This window comes from Quercus robur, chromosome 10 (genome assembly GCF_932294415.1).
Source record: "Quercus robur chromosome 10, dhQueRobu3.1, whole genome shotgun sequence".
Taxonomy (NCBI): domain Eukaryota; kingdom Viridiplantae; phylum Streptophyta; class Magnoliopsida; order Fagales; family Fagaceae; genus Quercus; species Quercus robur.
This window is the reverse complement of record NC_065543.1, coordinates 55,391,391-55,418,724: the sequence shown is the minus strand read 5'-3', so window position 1 is coordinate 55,418,724 and position 27,334 is coordinate 55,391,391. Positions and strand designations below refer to the sequence as shown.

The window sequence follows — 27,334 nt, the reverse complement described above, 5'->3', positions numbered from 1 at the left end:
TGGTCCTATAATATTAGGTCATTCATCGGCTAGTTCATAACGTGTTCTTGCTTTGCACAAGCCTTGCAGTGCCATTGGAACCATGACATGTGTGCTAGAACACAGAAGGTGTTCAATATTGACAGCCATCACATGATGTGGGTAAGAACTAATAAGAATGAAGAAGAGAGCAGAAAGAGAGAGAGAGAGAGAGAGAGAGAGAGAAGCACCTGATTGTCACACCATAATCTCAAAAGTTATGGATTAGCTAAGGGTAGGGCCGTAGGGTGTCTTTGAAAGTACAAAATTCAGCCTTTTTCAGACCAGCTTAGGCAAACCGACTACCGCTGAAACACTTGACAGTTTCTGTACTTCCCTGCAACTTTTTTTTTTTACGTTGCCAAGGAATAGTATTACTTAAATGCTTCTCATTTTAAATGACCAAGTTACCCCCTTTTCTTGCTTTCCTTAATTAATGAAGTCTACTGTTTCAGAAATTTTCTGCCAATGTAATAACCCTTTTTGGGCTTTTATTTGTCAATAAGAATTCATTAAGCAGACACAAGAGATTAGTAGATTACCATCTATTGCGCAAACACCATTAGTATATATATCCTCAAAACAATCTTATGACACAAACATTCTTTCCTTTTCAATGTTGATAGTCAACTTCCTATTATGTCTAGCTATAAGAGCATTTACAGCAGTGTAGTTATATTGCTATATTGCTAAAGTTTAGCTCCTCAACACTAAAATAATGCTCCAGCAATTGAGCTAAATCTATTTTTTTTAGCTCCACTACTATAGTGTACATCTATAGATAGATGTGCACTGATCATGAGAGTTAAAAAAAATTATTTTATTTAGCCGGTGATTAAAATAAAGAAAATGCCTCTCTCTCTTAGTCACTCTCGTCTCTCTATCTCAATCACTTCGTGCTCTCCGACCCACGCCTCCGCCGGCCTCAACGTCATCAGCCCAAGCCGACCCAAGCCCTAAGCCTCTGACACACGCCTCTGTCGGCCTCAATGTCACCGGCCCAAGCCGACCCAAGCCCCAAGCCGCCAATCCACGTCTCCGACCCACGCCTCCGCCCACTTCTCTTCCGTTGATTAGACCCACGTGGACACTGTCCTCCCCAAGCCGCAAGCCACCACTGCCGCCCATCTCTCTATTCTCTTTACTGCGATTGAGTTTTTTTTTTTTTTTTTTAAATGTATTTTCATATGGGTTTGGTGGTTGTGGTGGTGGTGGTGGTGGTGGTTGAATTTGGCTATGGTAGTGGTGATGGATGATTTTGATAGTGGGTTTATGGATTTTGGTTGTGGTGATGGTGGATGATTTTGGTTTTGACAGTGGGTTTTGTGGATTTTGGCTATGAGTTTTGTGGTTTATGGTTGTGGTTGTGGTCGTGGCAATGGCAGTGGCAGTGGCAGTGGCAGTGGGTTGTGGTTGTGGTTGTGGTTGTCATGGCTGGTGGTTTGTGGTGACTAGTGGTGAAGGGGTTGTGATTGTGATTGTGGTTTTGTTTTTTTTTTTTTTTTTTTTACTATATTGTGTTGTGGTTGTCAAAGTAGAGTGGTGGTTGTGGCTGGTGGTGGTGGCTGATGGTAGAGGTGATTGTAGTTGGTGCTGTGAATGTTTTTTGGATAGTGGAATATATTATTTTATTGTAGATGATATATTATTTGATTGTGATGTTTATATTATTTTATTGTGTTGAAAGTTAAAATAGATCCACTGCTACAACATGTGTATATGTAAAATAGATAAAGTAACTTTTGGTGGAACTAAAAAGCTAAATTTTTAACTCACTGCTGTGGATGCTGAAGTTAATTTTTTTCCCTAATACCCAATAATCAAACATCAAATAATTAGCCTTTCTTTATATATCATTTTCCATATTATTGTTTGAATTTTCAAATTATTGTCCTTTTAAATGGCTTAGCAAAGGACAAGAGAGGTACTTGCACTAAGATATTTTGAGTGTCAATAATATGTCCAACTTGAGATCTTTGTCTTTTTGGCAGTATATATGCTTTGGCATTTGCCTCAAACAATTCAAAATAGAATGATGTACCAATTTTATACATTGAATCTCTAAAATTACTCACATCAATTAAGTTAAAAATGTGTAAATTTGTAAAATTTTTACATTATTGTGTAAGTTTACACTGATACTATTTACTTTACATATAGTTTTTTATTCTTTCTTTACGAGGGTAAAAAAAAAGTGTGGACAACGGTTATTATGTGAAGAAAGAAAAATAATTAAAAAATTAAGAAAAATTGATATTTTAATATAATATAATGTGAAATAGATAATGTAATATAAGGTTTTTTAAAAAGTGAGTATGTAAAATAGAAAATGTAGGTTTTTATGCTAAATAGATGGAATTTTTCGGACCACCTAATGTGAATGGTCTTTGCTTTCAATTTTTTATTTAATTTCTTTCCTTACGTTTTTTTAAATAAGTTCTTTTTTTAATCTTACTTTTAATAAATAAGCTATGGAAATAAATTCCTTACAATAAAGTAAGGCGGTATAAGCATTTGTATTGGGTGTTGTAAAACCCCCTTAGTTGCTCTTTTACAATCTCAAAACATTAAGAGACTTTTTTAATGTGTAAATATTGTCTCTCTCCGTATAATTTTATAAATAATCTCTCTCCTCTCTTATTTTTTAATATTACTTTATTATGCAGTCAATATTATTTTAATAGGTTTGATGTAAAAATAAAAATTAAGATATTGAGTGTATTATAAAGTGAATTGATATAATAAATAAAGTAAATATTTAGATGGTAAAATAACAATTCTTATACAAATCTGATCTGAGTGTGAATACTCGGCAATTTTTTTTTTTTTTTTCATAGAGAATGTTTCACACTGTATTTTTATAAACTAAAAACATGTTTAAAAACAGAGAGTGACTATGGAAAAGAGGGGAAAATATGGTATGAGATTTAAAAAATAACTTCTACCAAAAAGAGATTTAAAAAATAACTAAACATAATGAATAAAGAAAAACAACACTGACATGGGCAAACTTTTTTGTGTTTTGGGAAGTCTAGCCAAAGAGCGAATCGAGTCATTCTGAGTCTCTGACTAGTTTCATTTGGACTATCAAGTTTCAAAGTCCATAAAATTCAAAACAACTTTCTTCTTTTCTCAGTGATAAAAAAAGTGATGAAGACCGCAAATGACAAATACTCCTAGTCTAGAGAAGTCAGGCATAGGAGCAAAGGGGCAGTTTGGGAAACCCAAAAGAGCACTGTCCATATAGAAAGCAACAGCTTGCCACCTCTGCAAAACAGTTCTCAGTTCTCTCACAAAGAGACAGACAGAGAGAGAGAGATAGAGAGAGTCAGAATTTAATAAGCTGTGGACTGTGCGAAGGTTTGTTTGAAGCTTCATTGATGGATCCCGACCCCTTCACGGCGAGTTTGTTCAAGTGGGACCCGCGAGGAGTTGTCCCAGCTGCAACAAACCGGTTGCTGGAAGCGGTGGCGCCACCACAAGCAGCAGTGTACTCGGTGAGGCCAAGGGAGCTGGGAGGGCTTGAGGAGTTGTTCCAAGCTTATGGGATCAGATACTACACGGCGGCAAGGATAGCAGAGCTTGGGTTCACGGTGAATACTCTGGTGGACATGAAGGATAACGAGCTGGACGACATGATGAACAGCCTCTCTCAGATATTCAGGTGGGACCTCCTCGTCGGAGAGAGGTACGGTATTAAAGCTGCAGTTAGAGCCGAACGCAGACGCCTCGATGAGGAGGACTCTCGCCGCCGCCACCTCCTCTCCCCCGACACCACTACCAACACCCTCGATGCTCTCTCCCAAGAAGGTGATCCATACATTCCATTTCCTCTTATCAACTTTGTTCAATTCCTTTACTTTTTTCCTTTTTTTTTTTTTCACTCTTTGCGCCAATGGGCTTGCCACCTTAGGCTTGAACATAAGAATTTGGAAAACAATATAGACAGCATCAATTTTACATTTTTACTTAAAAAAAAAAAAAATATTCAACAACAACTTACAAACCTACGCTAGCTTTTCAATTAATTTGATTGACGTATCATGACAAAATTATAATAAATAATTTTTTTTCATAGTTTTTATTATTATTTATTATTGTGTGCTTTCAATGTCAACAGACCAGTATTCAAAGTAGTAAAATATGTCGTATTAAATGTAACATCAGTCCAAGAATTTTGAGTTCAATGTCACCAGATCCAAAGAAAATATACAAACAGGCAAAAATTGTAGAAGTTATAGATTTAGTCTAAGAATTTTGAGTTCAATATCACAACATCCAGAGAAAATTATTGATGCAATAAGTTCCTCGGTTCAAAGTTCATGCAACTTCTTTGTAAAGGAACAGTTTGAATGATATCTATCTTGATTCCCGCTAGCTAACAACTGTCAATACTCAGTAGTCAACACTTTCCGCTTTTTTCATGAATAATTCAGACATACACTGTTATATTAGTGCTCTGCTCATTATTAGACTTTAGTGATATTTTAATTATTGGTTTGCAACACGTGAGGGTTTATTAGTTATGATGAAAACATATTTATATATGTATCATGCATGGCATGGACAGGGCTTTCGGAAGAGCCGGTGCAACAGGAAAAGGAAACGATGGGAAGCGGCGGAGGTGGGACGTGGGAGGCGGTGGCTGTGGGCGGAAGGAGGAAACAGCGGCGGAGGAAGGGTCAAAGTAAAGTGGTGGACGTTGATCATGATGACAATGAGTTGGGTGCAGATCATGACGATGACATGAATGGTAATGTTGGAAGTGAGAGACAGCGAGAGCACCCCTTCATTGTGACTGAGCCTGGCGAGGTTGCACGCGGAAAGAAGAACGGCCTTGATTACCTTTTCCATCTCTACGAGCAGTGCCGTGATTTCTTGATCCAGGTCCAGAACATTGCCAAGGAGCGCGGTGAAAAATGCCCCACCAAGGTAATAGTAGTATATTTCATTCTTATATTAATTATTATTAGCTGACCAACCAAACCAATAACCATAGCCTAGCTCCATCTCTACCTTCTTCTTCATCAATCTTCAAGCTTTTAGGTTAACTTTAACTTGCATCTGGACGGTCCAGATACGACACTTGCTTTCCCCTTTGGGTCCACTTATTATAGTTATAAAGCTACTGTTGCATTGTACATGTTCAATATATCTCTTGCGGTCGCGCTAGCTAGGCGCAGTGGTGCACCGTCGAACTACTCCATATATATAACTCGTGATTCCTGTCAGCTGGTACGTAGGCTGGTGGATTTGTCAAATGGGGCAATGAAATGTGGGCTAGCTAGCTGAAGATTCAGAGGGAATGCTTTAATAATTTCGTGTCCTATTTTGACAGTCCCTACTGCATGGTGGCATGTCCTTCTTTCGACAGCTGCTGATTAATTTCGTACCATGCAATAGTAAACCTCTCTATTACATCCCGGATTCTAAGGTGTATCCTTTGCTGCCTTTTTTTTCTTTTCTTTTTTGTCCCCCCCCCCCCCCAAGTCGGCATTTATAACCTTCTTGCGTGGTCTCGATTTTATTCATGAATTTGATCTACCAAAACTGGAATCAGGATTCTCTTCTTACTTTTGATCGTGGCATCACATACTTTTTTTTTTTTTTCCTTTGTCTGTCTTAGCTCGCAGGGCCAAAGAGCATCTCTTCATTTGAAATTATAGTTCTTTTACAACAACACCTTCCTAGAACTTTGGCATCACTTTCATATAGGCTTACCGTATTTTCTCTCTATTCTCAAAAGCAATGTCCACATGTCTATTGTCACCCATATTAACACCCAAATTAGGTCGACTTTTCACATTTTATACCTCTATTGTTTTATGGTTGATTATATACGTGTATACGTAAGCGAGAGTGAAAAAGTGTGTAAATTTTGGTATATATACCATATTATTTATTAATATATTGATTAAATTATACTCTTGAGTCTAAAATTTAGGCTTGTTTTTATTTTTATCCTTTATGTTTGATATTGTTGATATATTGATTATATTTATTTCTATTAGTAATCTAATCCTTTTAAGTGTTAGATAAATATTATCCATTAAGACAGGTTAATAATATAAGTTCATTTTATTTTATTTTTATGAAAATATAAGTTCATTTTTATTAGTAATATATTCGTTAAATGTCAAATAAATGTCATCCGGCCATATAAGTCAATTTATGTTAGTAATTTAACTATTAAATGTCGAGTAATTGCTATCCATTAAAATACCTCACTTATATAATATCAAGTGTTACAAAATTGAATCAAATGTGAAGAATTAAAATAAAAATTTGAAACATAGAGAGCCAAAAGTATAGTTTAAGTTTTAATATTAAATAATATAAATCTAAAGATTTATATAATATCATATCATTTAAATTTTTATAATGAACAACACTATTACATGGTTAATTTAAGAAATAAAATATTAACCCTCTTTCACATGAGAGAAAGAGTCCTACATTAATAGGGAAGAGATACCATTTCTCATTATCAACTTAAATACTAGGAAAAATAAGTCTTCACTTGATAATTAACCTGGTAACTGGTAAGGTTAATGATCTGTGATGTACATATATGTCGCATCGTACAGGTGACAAACCAAGTGTTCAGGTTTGCGAAGAAGGCTGGAGCGAGCTACATTAACAAGCCTAAAATGCGACACTACGTGCATTGTTATGCCCTCCACTGCCTTGACGAGGAAGCGTCCAATGCACTGAGAAGAGGTTTCAAGGAAAGAGGGGAAAACGTTGGGGCTTGGAGACAGGCATGCTACAAGCCTCTGGTGGCCATAGCAGCACGCCAAGGATGGGACATTGACGCCATTTTCAATGCACATCCCCGTCTATCCGTTTGGTATGTACCAACCAAACTTCGTCAACTTTGTCATGCTGAGCGAAACCATGCCACAGCTTCAAGCTCTGTTTCTGGTGGGGCTGACCACATGCCCTTCTGAAATACAAGGCGTCATCAGGTGCACTGACTACTATATGTTCTGTGAGAGAGAGAGAGAGTTCAAGGAACCCGGTCATATTAAATATTGTACGTGGGTCTCTAGAGGAAAATATGTAATTCTATGACGGTACTAAATGATGACAGTCTGGTCATGTGAACTATTCCTATTGCTTTGTTATGTTTGATATCGTATTTTGACATTTTATATTCTACGTACCAATTATACCAATTACCAAAAGACAAATAATTTTATCTGTTTTTTGGTTAGTATCAGGTCTCTAATTTAATGATGATGTTATAACTCAATAACTAAAGTTGTCAGGGCTTTAGCAGTGTAAATCTCATCATTTAATCTGAAGCTTAAAGCATGCTACTGCTAATGAGAATTATGAGACCATGAGAGGCAGGCACTGATTTTCTGATGATTATTTGTATCTGTTATTTATGAATGAATGATGTGAGGTTGCAAGTATTAGAGACACGGAAAATTATTGGATAGTCTGGGACCAATGCTCCTGCACTACATAATAATTATTCTAGTGACTCTATAAATTAAGGTTGTTGTGATGAAATAAAGGTTAAACAATTACACGGTAACAAAATAAAACAAAAATAAGGCACTGATCCCATAAAAAAAAAAAAGGCACTGATGACATGGGCTTTTTTTTTTTTTGATGAACCCATGGGCTTGAGATGATATATATGAGTGATACGGAAGGTGTCTTTGTGGGGATTCAAACCCCTCCCCCAGGAAGGATGGGTTGAGTGAAGGCTCCTAAGAGCACTAGCATCAGGGGTGTAAACGTCCTCCAGTTGCTATTTTACAACCAAAACTACAAAAAGCTTGCCCCATCCAGGTATGGGAATCCTATATATTTTACAACTTGTGAACAGTTGGTTCTTATATATAGAACATGTAAAGACTCAATTTGTAACGATCCCAAATTCGTACTAGGTTCAAATGTTATAAGCCTAAACAATAAATTTGTAGAGCGTGGACGTCAAAAAACTAGATTAACTCCAAAAAAAAAAACGATCAAACTTCACTCTTATAGATGAATTAACACCAGTATTACGATCAACCTCCTCTTGAAACAAGTTCAGTTCTTTACTTTCTCTGGTTATTCTTCTCCGTACTGTTCGTTTATTCGTTCTGATCTCCTTTTCTCTCAATTTCTTCTTCCATGTTATATACTGTCCTCTTGAGGTTCTCTTCACCACACACTTGTAGGTTGGGTTCAGGGGATCCCTTCCTGTCCCATCCAACACCTTTTGGAACCTCCAACCAGCAGCTGTAAGGCTGCTTCATCACTGTTCAGGCATCACCTCCACATTAATGCGACCAGAGAGTTGGTTGAAAGGCAATTAATGCGAAGGCAGCTGTTGTCAAATATATTTGTTTACCCTTTTCTTTCTTACCCTTGGTCCCATGTCCCACTTTTAGTGGTAATGTAGCTCTGAAGTGTGTTTGTAACAATATGGCGTTCAGGTCGTCATCGGACACATATTGCCGAAAAGGATTTTGTCCTCGGACGAACACTGAACTCACCTCACGTGGCATCTATTCTTCTTCTCATTTGGTTACCCTTATGACCCGATATGGGCCTCCTCGGACAGTTTTATGTCCTCGGATGGGCCACAAGCCCAGTTAACACGGTTTTAATAATTATTGGTTAACCGGCCCCCATAGAACCTATTGTTCACTTGGATGTAAAACAAATACTATTATTTTAATTGAAAATTTTGATCTTCTCTATCTTCATTCACCTCATCTCCCAGTTGTAGAAGCTCCATGCTCTTTCCATGTCGCTCATTCACACTCTTTCTCTCTACCTTTTTTTTTCTCTTCAAGATTCAGATTTGCTTTGGGTGGCTTCGTGGGAGTGATGTGGTTTATTGAAGTGTTCAAGTGTGTTCCCTCTTGACCTCATGATTTTTGGCTTCAACTTCCTTGTTGCAGCGTTGAGGAGCTAGCACTGTTGTTGGAACCTCCACTTAGAGCCAAACTTGGGCTTAGGTGGAGGCTTGCCATCGACGAGACAGAAGGAGTCATCATCGGTGGTGTTGGAGGAACACAAGGAGTCGTCTTGGAGTGGTTCTGGTTCTGGTTGTTGAAGTTAGCGCAGATCGGCATGGGGTTGTCGGGGCTGTGGGTGGCCGTGTGTAGGCGTGGGTGGGTGGTTTTGCTCGTCGTGGGTGGGTGGTTTGCTCGCCTGGGTTTTTGTGGGTTTTAATTTTGGATTTTAGTTTGGTGCTATAATGGTGGGTTTGGTTTTGTGTTTAAATGGAGTTTGAGAGGTGGTGGTGGTGGTGGTGTGTTTGGTGTTTTTGGGTGGTTGGTTCGGTGGTGCTGGTGTGTAGAGATAGAGATGAAGTGATAGGGGGGATAATAATTTTTAATATTTTTTGTTGGTATATTTTATATTATTTCAATGAATTGTTTGTAAAAATAGAAACAAAGATATTGAGAGAGTTGTAAAATGAGATGGTAAAATAGATAAAGTAAGTTTTTAGGGTGTAAAATAGAACTTTTTTAGCATCCTGAATGCTAATGCTCTAAGTCCTAACCCATTCTATACCTCTTTTTTTTGCTAGGATGAGGGTATAGGTTAGGCCGTCATCCTATACTACTTCCACTATTCGGATTCATCATCTTTGTGGACTTTTTATGGTTGTTGGGTGTGGTGGGCCTTTTTGAGATGTTGGGCTAGGCTTCCTCCCGCTGTACTAGTCCCGAGTGTTCTGGATAAGAGAGTTGGGATTGGTCCAATTGTAACCCACCTTGGTCCGGCTTGTGCACAAATCATGCCCCATTTGTCGAAACTTTGGTCACATGCTCATGGCAGGCGGAGCTGCTATGGAAGAGTTATAGCAAGCAGATATAATAATGATAAAAGAAAGCACTTTTACCATTAGAAAAAATAAATAAAGGATTCTTAATTAAAATGAAGACCATAAGAAACGACTCGTAAATGAAATTGCGGAAATAAGTAGAGAAGAAATGAGTTATCAATAGAAGGAAAAAGATCAATCCTCCATGTCAAGTTATGGTTACAGGACCGAGACCAAGGAGTGAACCATTTTCTTTATGTGAGTAATCTCTCAGGAAGATCCTGCCGTAGAAACACTTTGAGGGAAACGAGCCTGAATGGCTTGTGCCCAAAAGAATCCTTTGCCCCTAACAGAGAGTAGGCCTTTAGAGGGAGAGAAGGGATTAACTTATTGGTACATGCCTACCATTCTATGCTCTCTATTTTTTGTTATTTAATTATTCTTTTCCCTCTTTTCTTTTCTCAATGCTTACCTCTCTAGTAATATTGTGACTCTCTCCTAGAGGTTACTATTTCCATGATGATGATCCCCCCTACTGTGCACAGCAAGGGTTCTTTATATACTACCTGTTGTGACTGGTTTTTACAATTTTAGCCTTTAACTACCTTTGTCTGGTCTGGGTATCCCTGTCGACTACCACTGGCACTTTAGTTGTCCAGCCACCACCACTTACCTGTGCTGGCTGCTTCACTCCCCATCATCAGACAAAGAAACTTATTTTGTTTGCTTGCTCACCGTGGCATTCTTATCCGCCACGGTGTGGGTTTTCTCTATTCCTATTCCTCATGGCATGCACCTAGTGGTTCTAACTCACCATTGCTTCTTTTGGGTAGTATGTCATCTCAGTAAGATATTTCTCCCAAAAGAACCTGAGTGGGAACCCCAGAATAAGCTTTCCCCTCTCCCCACTGCCAAACCATACCCTGTCTTACCTCTGACCCATGACCCACCACTTCCTGTATTGGCTGGGTACAGGTTGGTGATGTCTAGACCTTGCGCGTGCTCCACTTCTGTGTACGTCAAAAACTTGTCTGCTGCTCGTGCATTTGTCGTGGTCTGGAAGCTTGTCTGTGCATTCTGCTGCTCATCCTTGACGTTTTATGGCATGAACTTCTTTCTGATTTCTCATTCCTTACAGCTTGCTTCTTCTCAAAGGCTTGGGCCTTGTTTGATTATGGGCTTTTCTTCCTATAGCCATACTCTTTTGCTTCTTCTGTAGTCTTGTTACCGTTTCTGCCATGCTACTCTGCTATTCCTACTGCGGTGATACTTGACCCAAGCTTGTTGGGCCACTTTGGGCCTGCTGCTTGTTCTTTTCTCAATGACTTAATATGGTTATTGGATTCATACTCATGCTACTTTGGGCGGCTTTCTTATTACATTTCTTGTGGGCTCCTTTGTCCCCTTAATTTCTTCTTGAGCATCCTTGGCCCATTTGCTTTCCTTGGGAATCCTTGACCCTTTTTTCTAGTTCTGTGTACCCATGGGCTTTTATTAACTCTTTTGGACTTCCCTGACCCAATTACCTTATCCTTCACCCTTGGGGCTCATGGGCTTTCCATCAACCTCTTACTTTCTTTACTTGCATTACCTCAGGCTTATTGTAGCCCATTCTCACTTTTCTTCATTACGTACTGCCCATAGGTTTACTACTTCTCTTTCCGGGCTCCTTTAGGTCCGTTTGCTTCCTCAAGGCCCATTTATTTATTTTATGGGCTTATGATCCATTATTCCTGCCACTCGGGCTTAATGGTTTTCTATCTATTCACTAACTCTTCTCTGCCCATATTGTTGGGCTTCTTCCTTCTACTGGGCTTCCCAAAAATGAGCATCAGCACTGGGCTACTTTCCCACACACACACACACACACATATATATATATATATATAGTGTTAGATTTTAAGACAAAAATTAAGATACCCATAACCATGATAATGTACTCAAATTTTGTTATCATAAATTTGAATAAGCACAACTTACAAAATTTTTCCCCTTAAAGTTCCCCATGTATTCATCCCTGAAATGAAGCATATGCAAATTATTTCTTTGATAAGCAAATTTCTTCTCTAAAACCATTACAATATTAACCTTAATTTTGCTATGATGCATATAGAATAACAAAACCTAGACACTACAAAAAATTTGGTCTTTAGCAACAGCATATAGTTGTCGCTAATGCTTTAAATATCGTCACTAATTATATTGGTGATGAAAAATATCGTTTTAGGAGGCAAAATTTTAAGCCAATTATAAAATGCCACATCAAAATTTAGTGGCAAATTCTAAACTAATGTCATTAAATTAATCAAATTAGATGATGACATGTGTCATCCAAATTGACATCACATTGGCATATCAAAATTTGCCACGTGTCATTTGGCCCACAAAATAAAGATAAATTTCATATTTAAAATTTATGGATAATTATCTTTATTAAAATAAATAAATAAATAAGATAAAGATAAATTTTCTATTCAAAATTTGATAGATAATTATCTTTATTAAAATAAATAAATTAAATAGAGATAATTGTTTATCTTTGTTGATTATTATCTTTATCAAAATGTGATCTCTATCAAAATAAATAAATAGAGATAATTATCTCTAAGAAGAATTTGGACCAATCAAAAGTCTACTACATACTTTCAAGCATATCAATTTAAAGTGGAGCTTATCCTTTGAAATCACTATAAATAGAGGACATCCCCTCTCATTTTCACCACCAAGTTTTCAAGAGGCCCTAGCTCTAGAGAAATTCCGTCTCAAGAAACTTTGAAGAACTTGAAGAATTTTTGAAGAACTTGAAGAACATTCGAAAAACTTGAAGAACATTTGAAGGGCTTGAAGAACTTGAAGGACAATAAATCTCTAATAAGCTCGAAGCTAGAGATTTATTGTGAAGACCGATCAATCCATCTTCCAATTAAAGTCAAGAAGATTCTTGTTCGAGTTAAGTTCAAAGAAGATAGAATCAGAGGACATTCTTTTGTAAAAAAATTGAAATAGAGATTGTACTCATCATTTATCAATACAAATTTATATTTGCAAACCATATTTCTTTTCAATTGTTTGATTTTCTGCAATTGAGAAAAATTTGTGTTTACAGTCATTGCTAACTTTCATTGAACAAAAATCATAACAAAAAAGATTTTTAGTGACGATATTAATGTCGTCACGAATACAATACTATTAACAATGACAAAGTCGTCACTAATAGTGACAATTGTCATCATAAATAACTCAACAACGCCAGGAGAAATGTCGTCGCTACTAACTCATTATTAGTGACGATTTTTTTTGTCGTCGCCAAGAGATATTATTGACGACGTCATTTTTGTTGTCACTAATATGTCATTACTAGCTACGATACTTGTTGTCATCACAAATAATGATATATTAGTGACCACAGACATTTCATCACTAAAAATTGCATATTGGTAATGATATTGTTTGTTGTCACTGATGATATGATAAAATATTAATAACATTTTACATTTTTTGGGGGATTTTTCTTTAAAATTTATATTCTGAATTTTACATGGGTACCTGATGGGAAATAATAAACTACAATCCTATACACATCACAAATTTTCAATCACAAATACTCATATAAGCATAACAACTATTCAATCAATAACTACTAATAAGGGAAAATAATACCCAAATTCAATATCATATACATAATATAAGTTCCAATCTATTAACTCAAATACTAATCAAATGATAACGAATTCCTCATGAAGATATGCAACCAAGCTAAAACTTGTTGCAATGAAATATATCTCCCTTCAACATCATCTATAACCCAAGGCATGCGACATTTTGACTTGAAATAAAGAGCATAAACTAATAAATATATACAACACATGAAATTCTAATGTAATATAATGAAAAAGAAGTAGATATCAAATAAAAACTTGCTTCATAGGCTCATAGGGTTTAAGAACCAAACAATTGTGCAATTCTCATTTTTGTTTTCATTCTTTTTATGTACCTAGTGAGTATTGAATCCATGATTTCACCCCCACCCATTCATGTGGAGAAAGGAGGTGCAATTTGTAATAGAGCCCATTGGCAATAAACACTGGAAAAAGCGACAACAGCACCTCATGGTAGATGTCATGTGCTCTTCTAAATATAAGGAGATATAGCACATTATGCCTCACCATTCGATAAAGTAAGGCCCCTTGTGCAAAAAGGGAAGAAGCCCATCCTTGACTTAAATGGATGAATTAGGAAGTTTCCAGCTTGAGTGGGTCAAGCAACCAGATCTTCTACAAGGATCACATGCTAGACATTGTTGAATTAGATTTTGCTAGATAGATTGCCATGGTGTAGAAGACAATGTGTTATTTGCATGTTATAAATAGAAGTCTTAAAATGGGCCAAAAAGGAGGAACTCATGATAAGGACAATCAGGTCGTTGCCATAATAACCCGACTTTATATAGAAATACACAAAAAGTCTTAAATTGGTCAAAAAGAATAAAGCCCATGATAAGGACGATAAGGTTGTTTTCACAACCTAACAATATATAATAATGCACAATCACAGACGCATTTGAACAAGAGCTAAGATCGGAAATTAAATTCAAGTTTGTAGCAACATACCATAGTGCCCATAGACGAAGATAAGAAGTTGTTTTGAGACTGATCCAAGCACAAATTCTATGGTATGTATGAGTTGGTGTACAAAAACTTCACTGAACTCAAACTCCTCATGATCATGGGAATCATGATTTGCCCCCAATTGAAAGTTGTCCTCTAAGCTCTCGAGCGGTGTGTAGGAGTGGCCTTCATGCCTTTGAAGCAACTCAAAAATCAGAATCATAGGAAATGTAGACAAAAATAATACTATGATCATATTGAGCAGGAGAAACAGTAACAGGAATTTAAGAAAACTAAAAGCATACATCTTGGTGTTGCTTTTTCAAAATAAAAGGCTTTGGAATTAGAATCCAGGGTACAGCAACAAGGGCCAGAAATAGTAGCGCAAGCTGGTAATGGAAAACATCAAAATATTATAAGGAACAGCCACATGTGATTTTCAAAGAAGATGAATTTAAAAGGAAAATAAAATCAGAGGCAACCTGTAGTGTCTTCTGGGCAGCAAAAAGCTAGTTTTCGCCCAAATCATCAGTAGGACTTTGAAACATGTATATCATTATATATTATAGGTCAGCTTGAGAACCAGTGGACTACTTCACAAGGATAAGAAGGGACAGGTAACCAAACAAACTGTTTAAGAAAATCATCTAGGGAATAAATTGGAACCTGGAATAATGCAACTGTGTAAGTTAAAATTAATAGCAAGCTGAAAGAATTGAAAATAATGTGTTATGTACAATTAAGTTATAATTCAATAATCAGATATTTGCATAGGTTAGTTAAGAATTGAAAATAATATGTGATGTACACACATTAACTACATATGAATCTTACTTGATAAAGAAAAGGCATAGAATAATGCAACTATGAAGGTAGAGGAAATAAAATGCTGGAATGGTATAATTTGATAATACTGTTTTGCACATTAATATATAAATATTAAAGTATCACAACACAATTTTAAAGATTACTTGACTGGAATATTTCTTCTCCCTGATTATTAGAAATAAGGTTGCAAGTAGTAAGTATATTCCATACCCCAATCTTGCTTGCAGTTTATAACTCTCTATTCATGTTTGTCTCATATCGCAAATGAGAAGAAGAGGGTGGGGTAGGAATCACAAATTTCCCCATCCCTCTTACAAAGCCTCGCCTTGTCCCTAGCACTTCTGTAAAAATTTCCTCCTCAATGCTTTGATTCTCTTCCTCTATTCTCCTCATTCCGTTTTTACTTACCCTAATAGGTATTAGAGAAAAAAAAAAGAAAAAAAAAAGATAACAATTAAAATGAAGAGAATTAACATTCATAACAAAGAATATATCAAAATATATATAATTGTGTTAAAACTTATTAACAAGATTTACCGTCCATTTTCCTGTTTCATATAAATCACATAAACTATCTTTGTCCTGTGTCAAATCCGTTGGAACATTGGCCCTCACTTCCTCCTCACTAAATCTCAAGTAGTTCTTGTAATACATATTACGAACATTACTATAGGTACTTGACAATGACTTCTCCATAAACTTGTTATCGACAACACAATTTGGGTCCAATGTGAAATCAACCTAAAACATAATATTTAAAAAATAATTATCAATCATTTTTTACACACAAATTTTAAATACCATAGTCGTTGTAATAACAACTTACCACCAAACGATTCTTCAACATTTGTCAGTGTTCTTCTGGGGCCTTAGACCAAGATTGATAACTAAAGTTCGCATGTTCACGAACGATGAAGCCCACCCTTCTTGTAAACACACTAGCATTTTTGCCCACAGGTCCTTAGGCCCCTGGAGGGATGGTTATTAGAATGCGTCCATTTTCCCTCAATTTTTTAAACTTGGTGCGTAGATTTCTATCTCTTTTCCGTTTGTTGGCCATAGTAGCTATTAGGAAAAATAAGATAGCATAGTTAGTAACATGTTGGCAAAGTAACTTATTCAAAGTCTATACAATAACAGAGATAACTACATGAAAGATTATACTTTCACTTACCAAATGCCGAAAGGGCTCCTTGCTCATTTGAAATGGGAGTTGAGTCAACCATCTCATGTGGTGTCCATCAGGTGGAGTAGACATTTTTCTTAGGGGGGGGGGGGGCAAAAACTAATATATATTGACAGAGAGAGAGGAAGACAACAACTAATATAATTGGCAAAGAAAAATAACTATCATAAAGAAAATAAAGTAAAAGAATTTAAAGCAAATGAAAAATCATTAATACAAACGAAATACCACTTCTCTAAAAAACAAATCATCCATAGTGAAAGATGTTACAAAGTAAAATCAGTAGACTGAATGCTTCGGGCTTCAATGGTAAGAAAATCACTTAGGAAACTTGAAAGGATGAACACACAATCAAAGGTGACCGGGGAGGACCGGCCAAGAACCCTCCGATGGTAAAGTCAGTATTTCTCTCAAATTTTGGAATTCCAATCTCTTTGGAAATGTTCAAAAAACTTACCTTATTTTGGCATAGATGAGTGCTTATATAGTATACACTAGAAGCAGTTACTTGTCCGATAACTTCCCCTATCATTGAGGAGGTCATAAGGTTCGGAGTTAACTTCTGTAACTGCCATGGAAGTTATATTGTTTGGTCTCATTTTCCATAACCATCATTGGAAGCGGTTTGTAGCAATGAACCCTGATTTTTACTTGTGCTCTGAAATAGGAATGTGGAGGTCGTCCAGAACATGTATAGAGAAGCACGCTCAGAATGTATGGAGGTCGTCCAAACATCTTTTGGATGGACGACCTTGTCATGGACAAGGGTTCTATAAGTCCATTTTTCTATTCTTGCCCTGGACGACCCTTATGGACGAGCTTGGAGTTTGTCTTTTTTATAATACACCATCAGTGAACTTAAAGCAAAAGAATTTAAATGGATACACAAACAAATTGTTAATTTAAAAAAAATGAAATAGAAAAAATGAAAAAAAAAAAAAAAGTTCTTTTTCTACTCTCCAAACCAAAAGGACAATAGCCGTGTTGGGTCCCAGCATCTCCCAAAAAAAAAAAAGTGTACAATACACAATTCAATATACAATATAAGCCATATATTGTTAATAGTATGCTACAAAAAAGTGTAATCAATTATCACGTAGAAGTTAGATATGTCCAAAAAAGCAAGAAATAAAATAAAATTAGAATCTTCCACTAACAACCAAGAATAAAAGAAGGCAAACTAAAGCAAGAAAGAACAGGGTTAAAGATACAGAGATTTTAAAGTTAAAATGCCAAAATTGGAGGTTGAAGGCTATGGCCCAACAAAGAAGGAGGTTCGAAGGTCCAAAGCCGATTGCAAAGAAGACTTCAGAAAACCATTTTTTCTCTTAAAATGGAAATGTCTCAGTTATCTACATAGATGTCAAAATTATGTAAAATTATTGTATACTCTCGGAGTACCATAAATGCGTACTCCCTCCTCTCACACGATTGGTGGGTCCCACTAATTAAATTCATGGTAGGACCCACCATTCATATGAGAGGAGGGAGTATGCATTTATAGTATTCCGAGAGTACCTAATAATTTTTCCAAAATTATACCAAAGAGACAGAATTATACAGATGTGTAAGACTGGACATTGAACCAAGGAAAGTTAGGATTGGAGTACAATTAAAGTCATTGTCACTCAAATCCAAGTAAAAAAATTGAGAGAGTGTGATTTTTTAGCTTCAATATGTGTAGGAAGTTGAATGACTTTTACACTACCATAGAGAAAACAAATTGTTCAGTACACCCAACAATTTTTTTTTGGTTTTTCCATATGATTCTTTAATAATAAAAGTTTGGGTTTTAATTAATACATTATTTATTAAAGACATATATTTATTAAATTAATGACAACACTAAGAACAAAACCAGAAGTAGAGAAAAAAGAATATGCTTGCACATCGATAGTGGATCTATAGGTTTAGCGGGTATGTGAGAAAGAATGAGAGAGATGATGAGTGATAAACAAGTGATAATCGGCGGTAATGACTGAGAAAGAGATGGGGATGATGGCTCATGGGACTTCAAATCCGTTACGTTAGGTGTTTTTTTTTTTTTTTTTTTTTTTTTTTTTTTACATTTCATGAGTTATTGTGACAAAAAAATGTCGATTATTACCTAAATATTTCCTTATTTAATCATAAATAATGTCACAATTTACATACTGCCCCCCCCCCCCCCCCCCGCCTCCCCCCAGGAATTTGAGGGGGAAAAAAACTCAACTTAAACTCCTCAAAATTTAAAAATGATTCTGAAATACCAAAAAAATAATTTTGATGCAAATGAAATAACCCAACAAAGAAAATATAATTTTTTGCCCATCCCTGACCCATTTTCCCTCCAAATACAAACACCAAATTAATACCACCAAAAACACAACTGATTAAAATATTCAAATTTTATACAACATTCACAATAGTTACAAACACAACAATCCTTTCTCTCAAACATCTCTAAACTCAAGCATAATCAAAATACAAACTGCTATAAAAAAAAAAAAAATACAAACTAAAAAAACACAATCTTAAAATTAAGCAAATCATAACATAGCCATACAGGTACACAACATATGTCCATCATGCGCCATACATATATTTGAAATCTAACCGTTAGATTTGAAGAGTGTAATGAAAGGTTAATTCTAGTAAATTATGGTCACAATCGAACGGTTGGATTTAGAGAAAGACACGGTCAAATTTTAGTTAAAGTTAGTGAAAACCGGTCAAACTTAATAGATAGTCCCGAGACCACTTGACTTGGTAAAATTCATATTCAAATCTTGATCATTGGGATTGAAGAGTACGATGACATATTGGTGTTGGTGAAATTTGAGACCAATTGGATAGTCAGATTGAGAGAACATAGTCATACAAGTACACAACACATGTCTATCACGCGCCATACTTAGATTTGAAATCTAACCGTTGGATTTGAAAAGTGTAATGAAAGGTTAATTCTGGTAAATTATGGTCACAATCAAGCAGTTGGATTTAGAGAAATGCGTGGTCAAAGTTTAGTTAAAGTTGGCCAAACCCTGTCAAACTTAATAGATGGTCCTGAGACCACTGGACTTGGTGAAATTCATATTCAAATCTTGATCATTGGGATTGAAGAGTATGACGACATATTGGTGTTGGAAAAATTTGAGACCAATTGGATGGACAGATTGAGAGAACATAGCCATACAAGTACAAAACGCATGTCCGTCACACGCCATACTTAGATTTGAAATCTAACCGTTAGATTTGAAGGTGAAATGAAAGGTTAATTCTGGTAATTTATGGTCACAATCAAACAGTTGGATTTAGAGAAAGGTGCGGTCAAAATTTATTTAAAATTGGTCAAACCCGGTCAAACTTAATAGATGGTCCCGAGACTATTGGACTTGGTGAGGCTAGGTTCAGTGGGAAGGTTTTCAGTAGATTATTGGGTATTGGAATAGTTGTTTGAAAATTTCAATGAAGAAATAATTTTGAAAGATAATGAATATCATGTTAACATTGACTTAGATAAAGTTGATTAGGCAAAATGATGAAAATTTTTATTATTTTGGCTCATATATCATGTATTATCACTTATGATTTTAATTAATTTGAATATGTATGTTATAAATATATTTCAATTTGATTTATTTAGTTACTTTTGGTAAATATTATTACATAATTGATGATTGAATTGGTTATTAGTTGAATATATTATGAATTTATAATGAATATACCTTTCATATATTTATAATGAATTTATTAGTTTGGTAAATATTGACTAATACCTTTCTTATGACATATGATACAGAAAAATCAAAAATTGATTCACGGTAGAATTCACATTTTGATAACCATGGGTATTAGTTAGTATTTTGAGTGGAATCAGAACTTTCTCAATTTTTGTTATTTTATCGATTTCGAGTTTCAAATGGATAACATTATGATTTGAGAGTATTTTGAAGCAATAGTCAACAAGCCCTCCCTTGTCTCATTTTTTTCTTTTTTTAATGGATTTGAGCGTTTTAAATTACTTTGGAGGTTTCAAGATTATTTTGGTCATTATATAAGTTTGGGGGTATTTTGGTTATTTTGACGAGGTTAATGGTATTTTAATCATTTCAAATATTTTAAAAGGAATTTATGTCATTTTAAATATTTTAAGGGGCATTTGGAGGATTTGATAAAAAAAAAAAAATCATATTATATCAAAATTATTTTGGCCACATATTAGTGACAACAATCTTTGTTTTCATTAAAAGATCCCTTATAGCGACGACCTAATTCGTTGCTAATATGTAATCTGCTTCCCTCCAATAATTCCCAGAACCTTTTGGGAGTGAAAATTTTTCCCTCCATTATATTTTGGTAGATATATTTACAACGATATATTGTGTCGTTGCTAAAATGTGACTATTAGAGATGACAAATTATATTGTCACTAATAGCCTTCTAATAGCGACGACCAATGTGTCATCGCTAATAAATAAAGCATATATATAATATATTTACTATATATTTTTGGCCACATATCTGCGATGAAACACAAGGTCGTCACTAAAGATGATTATTAGCGACAATAGATGTCGTTAAAATAAACCTTATTTTAGCGACGTAAATGTTGTTGCTACAAAATTTATTGTCGTTGCTAAAAGTTTTCCTCCATTTTCCAAAAGTAAATAAAATTCCCTCCATGGCAATAGCAACGATTTATTAACGACTACCTTAATGTCGTTGCTACTATACACTTATTAGTGATGAGTGATGACCATATATTATCATCACTATTGTGTGCCTAATAATGATGACTTTTTAGTCGTGGCTAAAACACTGGTCGCAAAAGACCAAATTTTTTGTAGTAAAAAGAATTGAGTTCAACACCGATGGGTCATGGGAGTAAACTCGTCCTGTCTCATTGTTTAAAGGCTAGAAACGACGATCAACATTATTACAACAAAGAAATTTTAAGGATAGATGACCCCCAGGTGAAAGAAACACATCTTAAGACACGTGCAAAATACTTGATAGAAAATGGCAACCTTCAAGAGGTATGGAAAAAACACCCTAGAAACACTTGTTACTAATATAAAATACCTTTTATGATAGTGTGGACTTAGCTAGGATTGGAGAAGTTTTGGCTGGACCACACCAATATCTACCTTGAGCTTTCTCATATTTGGTCTTGTAGGTCTTTCAAAGTCCAAATGTGTGATATATATCTTAAAAGAAAATATCCTCTCACGTTTGTTTACATCTATTATTTTACATCAAACATTCATAATTGACGCGAAAATGTTAACATATGAAAGTGGATGTAAAAAGAAAAAGAAAAAGAAGTGTTAGTATCATTGTCCAAATCTTGAACATCATCAAACTCATTAGAGTCCAAGTGTATCAAATGTGAAAAGTACTAATTTTTTAAATGGTACCAAAAGGTTGAGATTAAAAGTTAAAAGAATTGAAAATTTTTGTTAGGGGAATTAGAGGTATTATTGTATTGCATTGCATCACTTGCTGGATCTCAATCCAGATATAAATTTTGGGCTTTTGTCTGGTGGTGAATTGTTTTGGATTCTATCGAGCCAGGGTCTAGGCCCAGTTAAGCACAAAAGCCCATTGCAAAAAAGGGCTGCTGAGTTGGAAATGAGTTAAAATTCAAATTGAAAAGTGAGAAAGGAGCGGTAGCGGCAGGAGAAGGAGAAGGAGAAGAGAGAATGAGAACGAGATCGATGCATGCCCGTGGGCGTGAGCGTGAATCGCTAAAATTGAAGATGAGGAGTATGGTGGCTCGGCACGAACAAATGAAGCGCGCATTCACGGAGCTCAAGTCTCAGATCAGTATCGGTTTGCTTGAAGCTGAAGACGTCTTCGCCTCTTTAGCCATTCCTTTGATGAAGCTCGTTGGTCTCAAAACCATGGAGATGGCCAATGAAGGCCATTTCACCACCATCATCCTCAACAACCACTTCCATCATCAGGTACTTAGCTTTTTCTTTTACTTGATCTGATCCATTGATTGAATTTCTGCTTTGCTTAATTCCTTTGATCAGAATTCGAATCATCCAGTTCCAACTCATGATAATAACCACGAAGAAATCCCCGTCGCTGCTAAAGCCGCCATGGCTACCGGCAAGCAAATCTTGGAGAAGCAACAAACGCAATTCGTCCAGCTCCTCCATCTCCTTAAGCAAATTGATCCAAGGTCAATTCTCGCCGCAACAACCTCGCGGAGACCATCGCCGACCACCGCGCCTCCCTCCGTAGCTTCTTCCAGCGAGCCATTGCCAATTTATCAAACACCTTCCGCTCCTCTCCGCGCCACCACGCTGACGACACCATTGAAATCGCCCTCCAGCTCCTCTTACTCGCCTTCAAGAACGTCGACGCGGTGTTAGGCTCGGTGGAGAGTGGCGTGGAGGACCTTATGGACGACCTGGCTGAGCAAATGTGTGATCCAATGGTGGAGTATGTGAAGGGGCTTAGGGATGATATGAAGAACGGGACGTGTGTGCGGTTGTTGTCGCTGGTGAAGGAAATGGAAAGAGTTATATATGATGGAAGGGTTCAATTGGAGGAGGCCAAGAACAAACAGAGAGCAGCGGAAGAGACCAAAATTGAGGCTTTGAATCGGCTTACAGAATCTCAACAAAGAGTCAACAAAATGAAGGAGTGCCTTTGCTTGCTCTCGCTCGCACAAGCTCAATCACAACACAAAAATGGATCTATTCAACCTGCTGCTGCACATAAGGTGATCAGATTAATGATTATCAGAGTATTAATAGCTTTATGGCCCTAATTTGTGCATGACACCGAATTGATTGCATGTCCATGTGATTTTTTTTACCGCATTTAAGATTAAACTATCCAATTCATCATTTCATAATAGCTTAAGCCTTTGGGATAATCAGTAATTTATCACGATATCACAGTAGGAGCACATAAAGGGGGTGTTAGATTAAATTCATCATTTCCTAGGAGTCTAAGCTTTTGGGATAAATAGTAATTTACTGATACAAAATGTGCAAATTCAGAAGGACATAATCTCTGGTTAATATCTACTGCAATCATGGTTGTTCTCTATTTTCTCGTATTTAGTTATTTTTATTCCCTTGCATGCATTCGTCACTTAGTTGCTATCAACTATCGAATACTGATTGGTCACTGGATAAGCTACAGCATGGTAAGTTGTGATACAAAGGGCATCCAATATGTGTGTTTTGTAGATGCAGATTATGGACAAGGGATTGTGTTTATTTTGAGTGTTCTATCACTCAAACACCAGAATCGGTTGCTGATGAAATGTTTATTTGTTTGGCAAATTGGTAGTCGGGAAACTTAATTAAATTGGGCTATCAACAATCTAAATGGTGCTGGGTCAAACCATACAATGTGTAAATTGGCTTGGGAAGCAACCATCTACTATATTTGGAGGGATATGAACGAAAGAAAGTCATAATGGGAAGAGTTATAAGTGAAGAGGAGATGCTGAAATCCATTATGGGTGGCAGCGAAAAAAATGATGAAAATTTCCATTCTGAATCGTGCCTAGTGCTGCTTATGGACAAATTCCTTTTTTATTCTAGCATGATTGCTTGTCTTTACAATTTCTTGGTTTTTTGGTCTATTAGTAGTAGAGGTAGAACCGTAGAAGTTGTCTTCTGCAGACACTAGTTCATTGGAAAGATTGCTGTGAATTAGTTGTGATATGCTTTTGGTGGTTTAGGAGAGGTAAGTTTCAGATGTGCTTAGTTGTGGCTGTTGGGAAAAATACTATATAATTGTGAATAAATTTTAGCAAGCACAGCAGAAGTACAACCACACAAGAAAAAAGATTTACATGGAAATCCTTTCTCTTTGAAGGGGAAAACCATGAGACAAATTCCGAATAGTTTCACTATATTAAATAGAAATTACAACACTTAAAGATACAACTTAGAAAAGAAAAACTCTCTTTTTCTTTTCACTCACTACTCTCTTCCTCACTGTGTATTTTCTCTTACCCTCTCTATTTTTCTCTTCTCTTTTACTTGCTCTCACTCACAGTTCTTCAAGACTGCACCAGTCCTCACACTCTGCGACTTCACTTCTTTTCTTCACCTCTTCAAATGGCCGAATGGCCTCTCCTTTTATTTCTTCTTCTTTTCCTTCTTTTCTCCCTTTCACACTCTTCATATCAAGTCACAATAAATGCAAGCCAACTTATCTTGACTTTGCTTCAACCAATTTCTTTTCTTCAGTTCTTCCTTAGCCGAATGACTCTTGCCTTTTGCTTCTTTCTTTTCTTTCTTCCTTCCAACGTGGCTCACGAGTTTGACATCACATATTCATTTATGTGGCTTGACTTTTGTACATCCCTTCATAAATGTTGGTGGACTTTTGTACATAATTATAGAGGAAAAGATGAACCCAATTTCTTCTCTTTCGGACAAGCTACTCCAGCAAACCCATTTCACTTTGCTGACTTCTCAGCACTTGTCCAACAAGCTCATTTAATGAGCTAAGACAAAGTGTGGGCTGGAACATGGTGCAGCGCACCCAACAGTGGCAAGCTAGGAAGTTTGAGTGGGAAATCTCAAATCTAACTAACTGTTAGTCGTTTTGAGGTTTCCTATCTGGTTTGAATAAAATTTTGATTTTCATTAAAAAAATGCAGATTAATTGTAAATTGTAATGATTACCAGTTGAAACAAAGTTGTATTTTTCTTCTTTCTGTTTTTCCTTTGTAAAGCTCTTAGGTAAGGTAGAAGATCAAGCTAGAGATGAGAAGCTACTGTGGGAACTGTTGGAAAGGAAGAGAAAGAATCAAGCACCTGAGAGTCCCATGGGACCAAAAGAGCTTCAGTTCACTGAGCCCAGTAAGAAGCGCAAGGTGATGCCCTTAATCAGTCACAAGCCAATCACTAGGAGTCTTTCAAGAGGACAGAGTCCACACACGCCACACCCAGATCATTGGATACCTTTGGGCACGTCACCTTCGGTGGCTCAGCAAGTTTCACGCAGATACATCACTCACTGAGATCAGCCTTATAGGTGTAAGTTTGCTGGTGATTTCGTTATTGATGAGTATCCTTGTCCATGCGCCAATAGACCTCTTTTTTTTATTTACCTTTCTATGCTAAATTGTTTACTGCAATGGATGCATGACTAGAAAACTCAGTGACAACTTGGTACATCTGTAGGTGCATAGAGAGCATTTATTTTTACATTCTCTCTAAATTCTGACCGAATAATTGTTGTTTATCCTTTTACCAATCTCTCTTCAAAGCTTATGTCTACAGTCAAGGAGCATCTCTTAGGAATAAACATAAACAAAGAGATTTACCCAAAAACAATAAAGAATGTAATTTCCCATACCTTGCAGTTGGAGTTATTGTAAGCCAGTTCACTATGGTATGAGAGGGATTTGATTTAGCAATTGTGCTGACAAATTTGTTTCTGACATGCAATTTTAATATTTGTTGGAAACTACCTCTGATATGGATTTGGTTAACAAAAAAAAAAAAAAACTATTGATAAAGCAAAGCAGAATCAACTGTAGAGACAGTAGTAACCAGGAAAAAGGGAAGAGTGTGAAGAGTTGCATTCAAACCATGCCTTTAGGCAATATGCATTGACAACAATTTCCTTTTTACTGTAACTTTTAAGAGCATGATCCCACTGTGATTGAAGTCCATATGCATTTTCTCAACTGGCCTTTTTGGGGCCACAAGAAATGTGTGTTTCTTGTATCTTGTTTTGGCTAGGACAACAACAACTATCCTTTTGCTTCGCAAAGTCGCAAGTCTTTTTCGAAATAAATTGTTATATTTGCATTGGTAGAATGCTAAGGGCCTGTTTGGATTGAGGGAAGGGAGGTAGAGTGGAAGGAAGCAAAGTAAAATGGATTGAAAATAGACTAATTTTACTCTATTATACTTTTCTTCCCTCCTCTTCAATCCAAACGGAGCATAAATTCTTGCATAAATTCTTGCATAGATGATAGAATATGCGTAGTATAAAATGCATCCCGACGAAATTGACTGACCTGTTTTTCCACTCCAAAACTTTGGGTTTTTTTATTAATACACGTTTCTCGAAGAAAAAATAGGCCCTAGTTGGCACTCAAATAGCAAAAGTGGGTTGAATTTTAAAACCTGCAGTGGGGAGTGGGCCCCCGTTTCAAATATAGATATGATATATCCTGAGCAAAAGTATAAATAATAAAACAGTCCAGGCCCAGAGAATCCCATAATCTGCGCAGAAGCCCAAGCACTAAAAAGGAAACACATGTCGTCCATGAATGGTAACTAACGCATTTTCCATATTTGAAAAGCGGGACATGTATAGTGGATAAGCTGTGGAGACGCACGATCCATGCTCGACAGAAGAGATTATTATACACAAAAAACAAACCAACCCCATTTTAAAAAGTAGCTGAGCTTCTGCTATTATCTATTTACATTCTGAGTTGATACAATATGACAATTGTATGGATGTATTGACTAATTATTCACGTAGTTAACTTTAATCATCAGTTGAGAAATATATATTATATTTGCATTGCATTGTTCAATACAACTATTATATGGATAGACATGATTTATATAACTTAATGTATGTGTCATTGTCATGTATGTTTTAGTACATACATACCCTAATCATGGCCTCTTAACATACGTAATCAATAACATCTATAGGAATTGTTGTGTGTCTATATTTCCTTATATCGTGTCATAGAAGTCAAATTGTAGTTACTAGGGGCTTTTCATTGTAAATGTAGGCCATCTAGACAAACTATAAATCCTTACTTTTGTTATCTCTAAATCTTTTATTTTCTTTATTTTATTTTAACAATAACCATGGGTTTGAATTAATTGGATAATGCAAGGAACAATACTTAAGAAATGTACCTGCATTTTGCCTTTTGTAATCGCATAAGCTTTTGAAAACACATTAAAACATATT

At 36.1% G+C, this 27,334-nt stretch overlaps 2 protein-coding genes and 1 long non-coding RNA gene across 3 annotated transcripts; 2 read left to right on the top strand and 1 right to left on the bottom strand.

Moving 5' to 3' along the window:
- The first annotated feature begins 3,188 nt into the window (after nucleotides 1-3,188).
- On the top strand, nucleotides 3,189-7,167 carry LOC126703424 (floricaula/leafy homolog). Its single transcript, XM_050402381.1, has 3 exons — nucleotides 3,189-3,828; nucleotides 4,589-4,950; nucleotides 6,606-7,167. Exons 1-3 carry the CDS (start codon nucleotides 3,399-3,401, stop codon nucleotides 6,966-6,968), a joined length of 1,155 nt encoding a protein of 384 aa, XP_050258338.1. The 5' UTR covers nucleotides 3,189-3,398; the 3' UTR covers nucleotides 6,969-7,167.
- Nucleotides 7,168-22,069: 14,902 nt separating this feature from the next.
- LOC126702805 (uncharacterized) lies at nucleotides 22,070-25,818 on the top strand. The gene is given in 4 exon segments (XM_050401664.1): nucleotides 22,070-22,368; nucleotides 22,441-22,585; nucleotides 22,588-23,138; nucleotides 25,119-25,818. Coding segments are annotated over 4 exon segments (1,248 nt in total). The 5' UTR covers nucleotides 22,070-22,104; the 3' UTR covers nucleotides 25,407-25,818.
- Nucleotides 24,268-26,094, bottom strand: LOC126702806 (uncharacterized). The gene is made up of 2 exons (XR_007647858.1): nucleotides 25,745-26,094; nucleotides 24,268-25,662 (listed from the first exon to the last, which is right to left on the bottom strand). It is a non-coding gene; the product is annotated as an uncharacterized LOC126702806 (long non-coding RNA).
- Nucleotides 26,095-27,334: the final 1,240 nt, after the last annotated feature.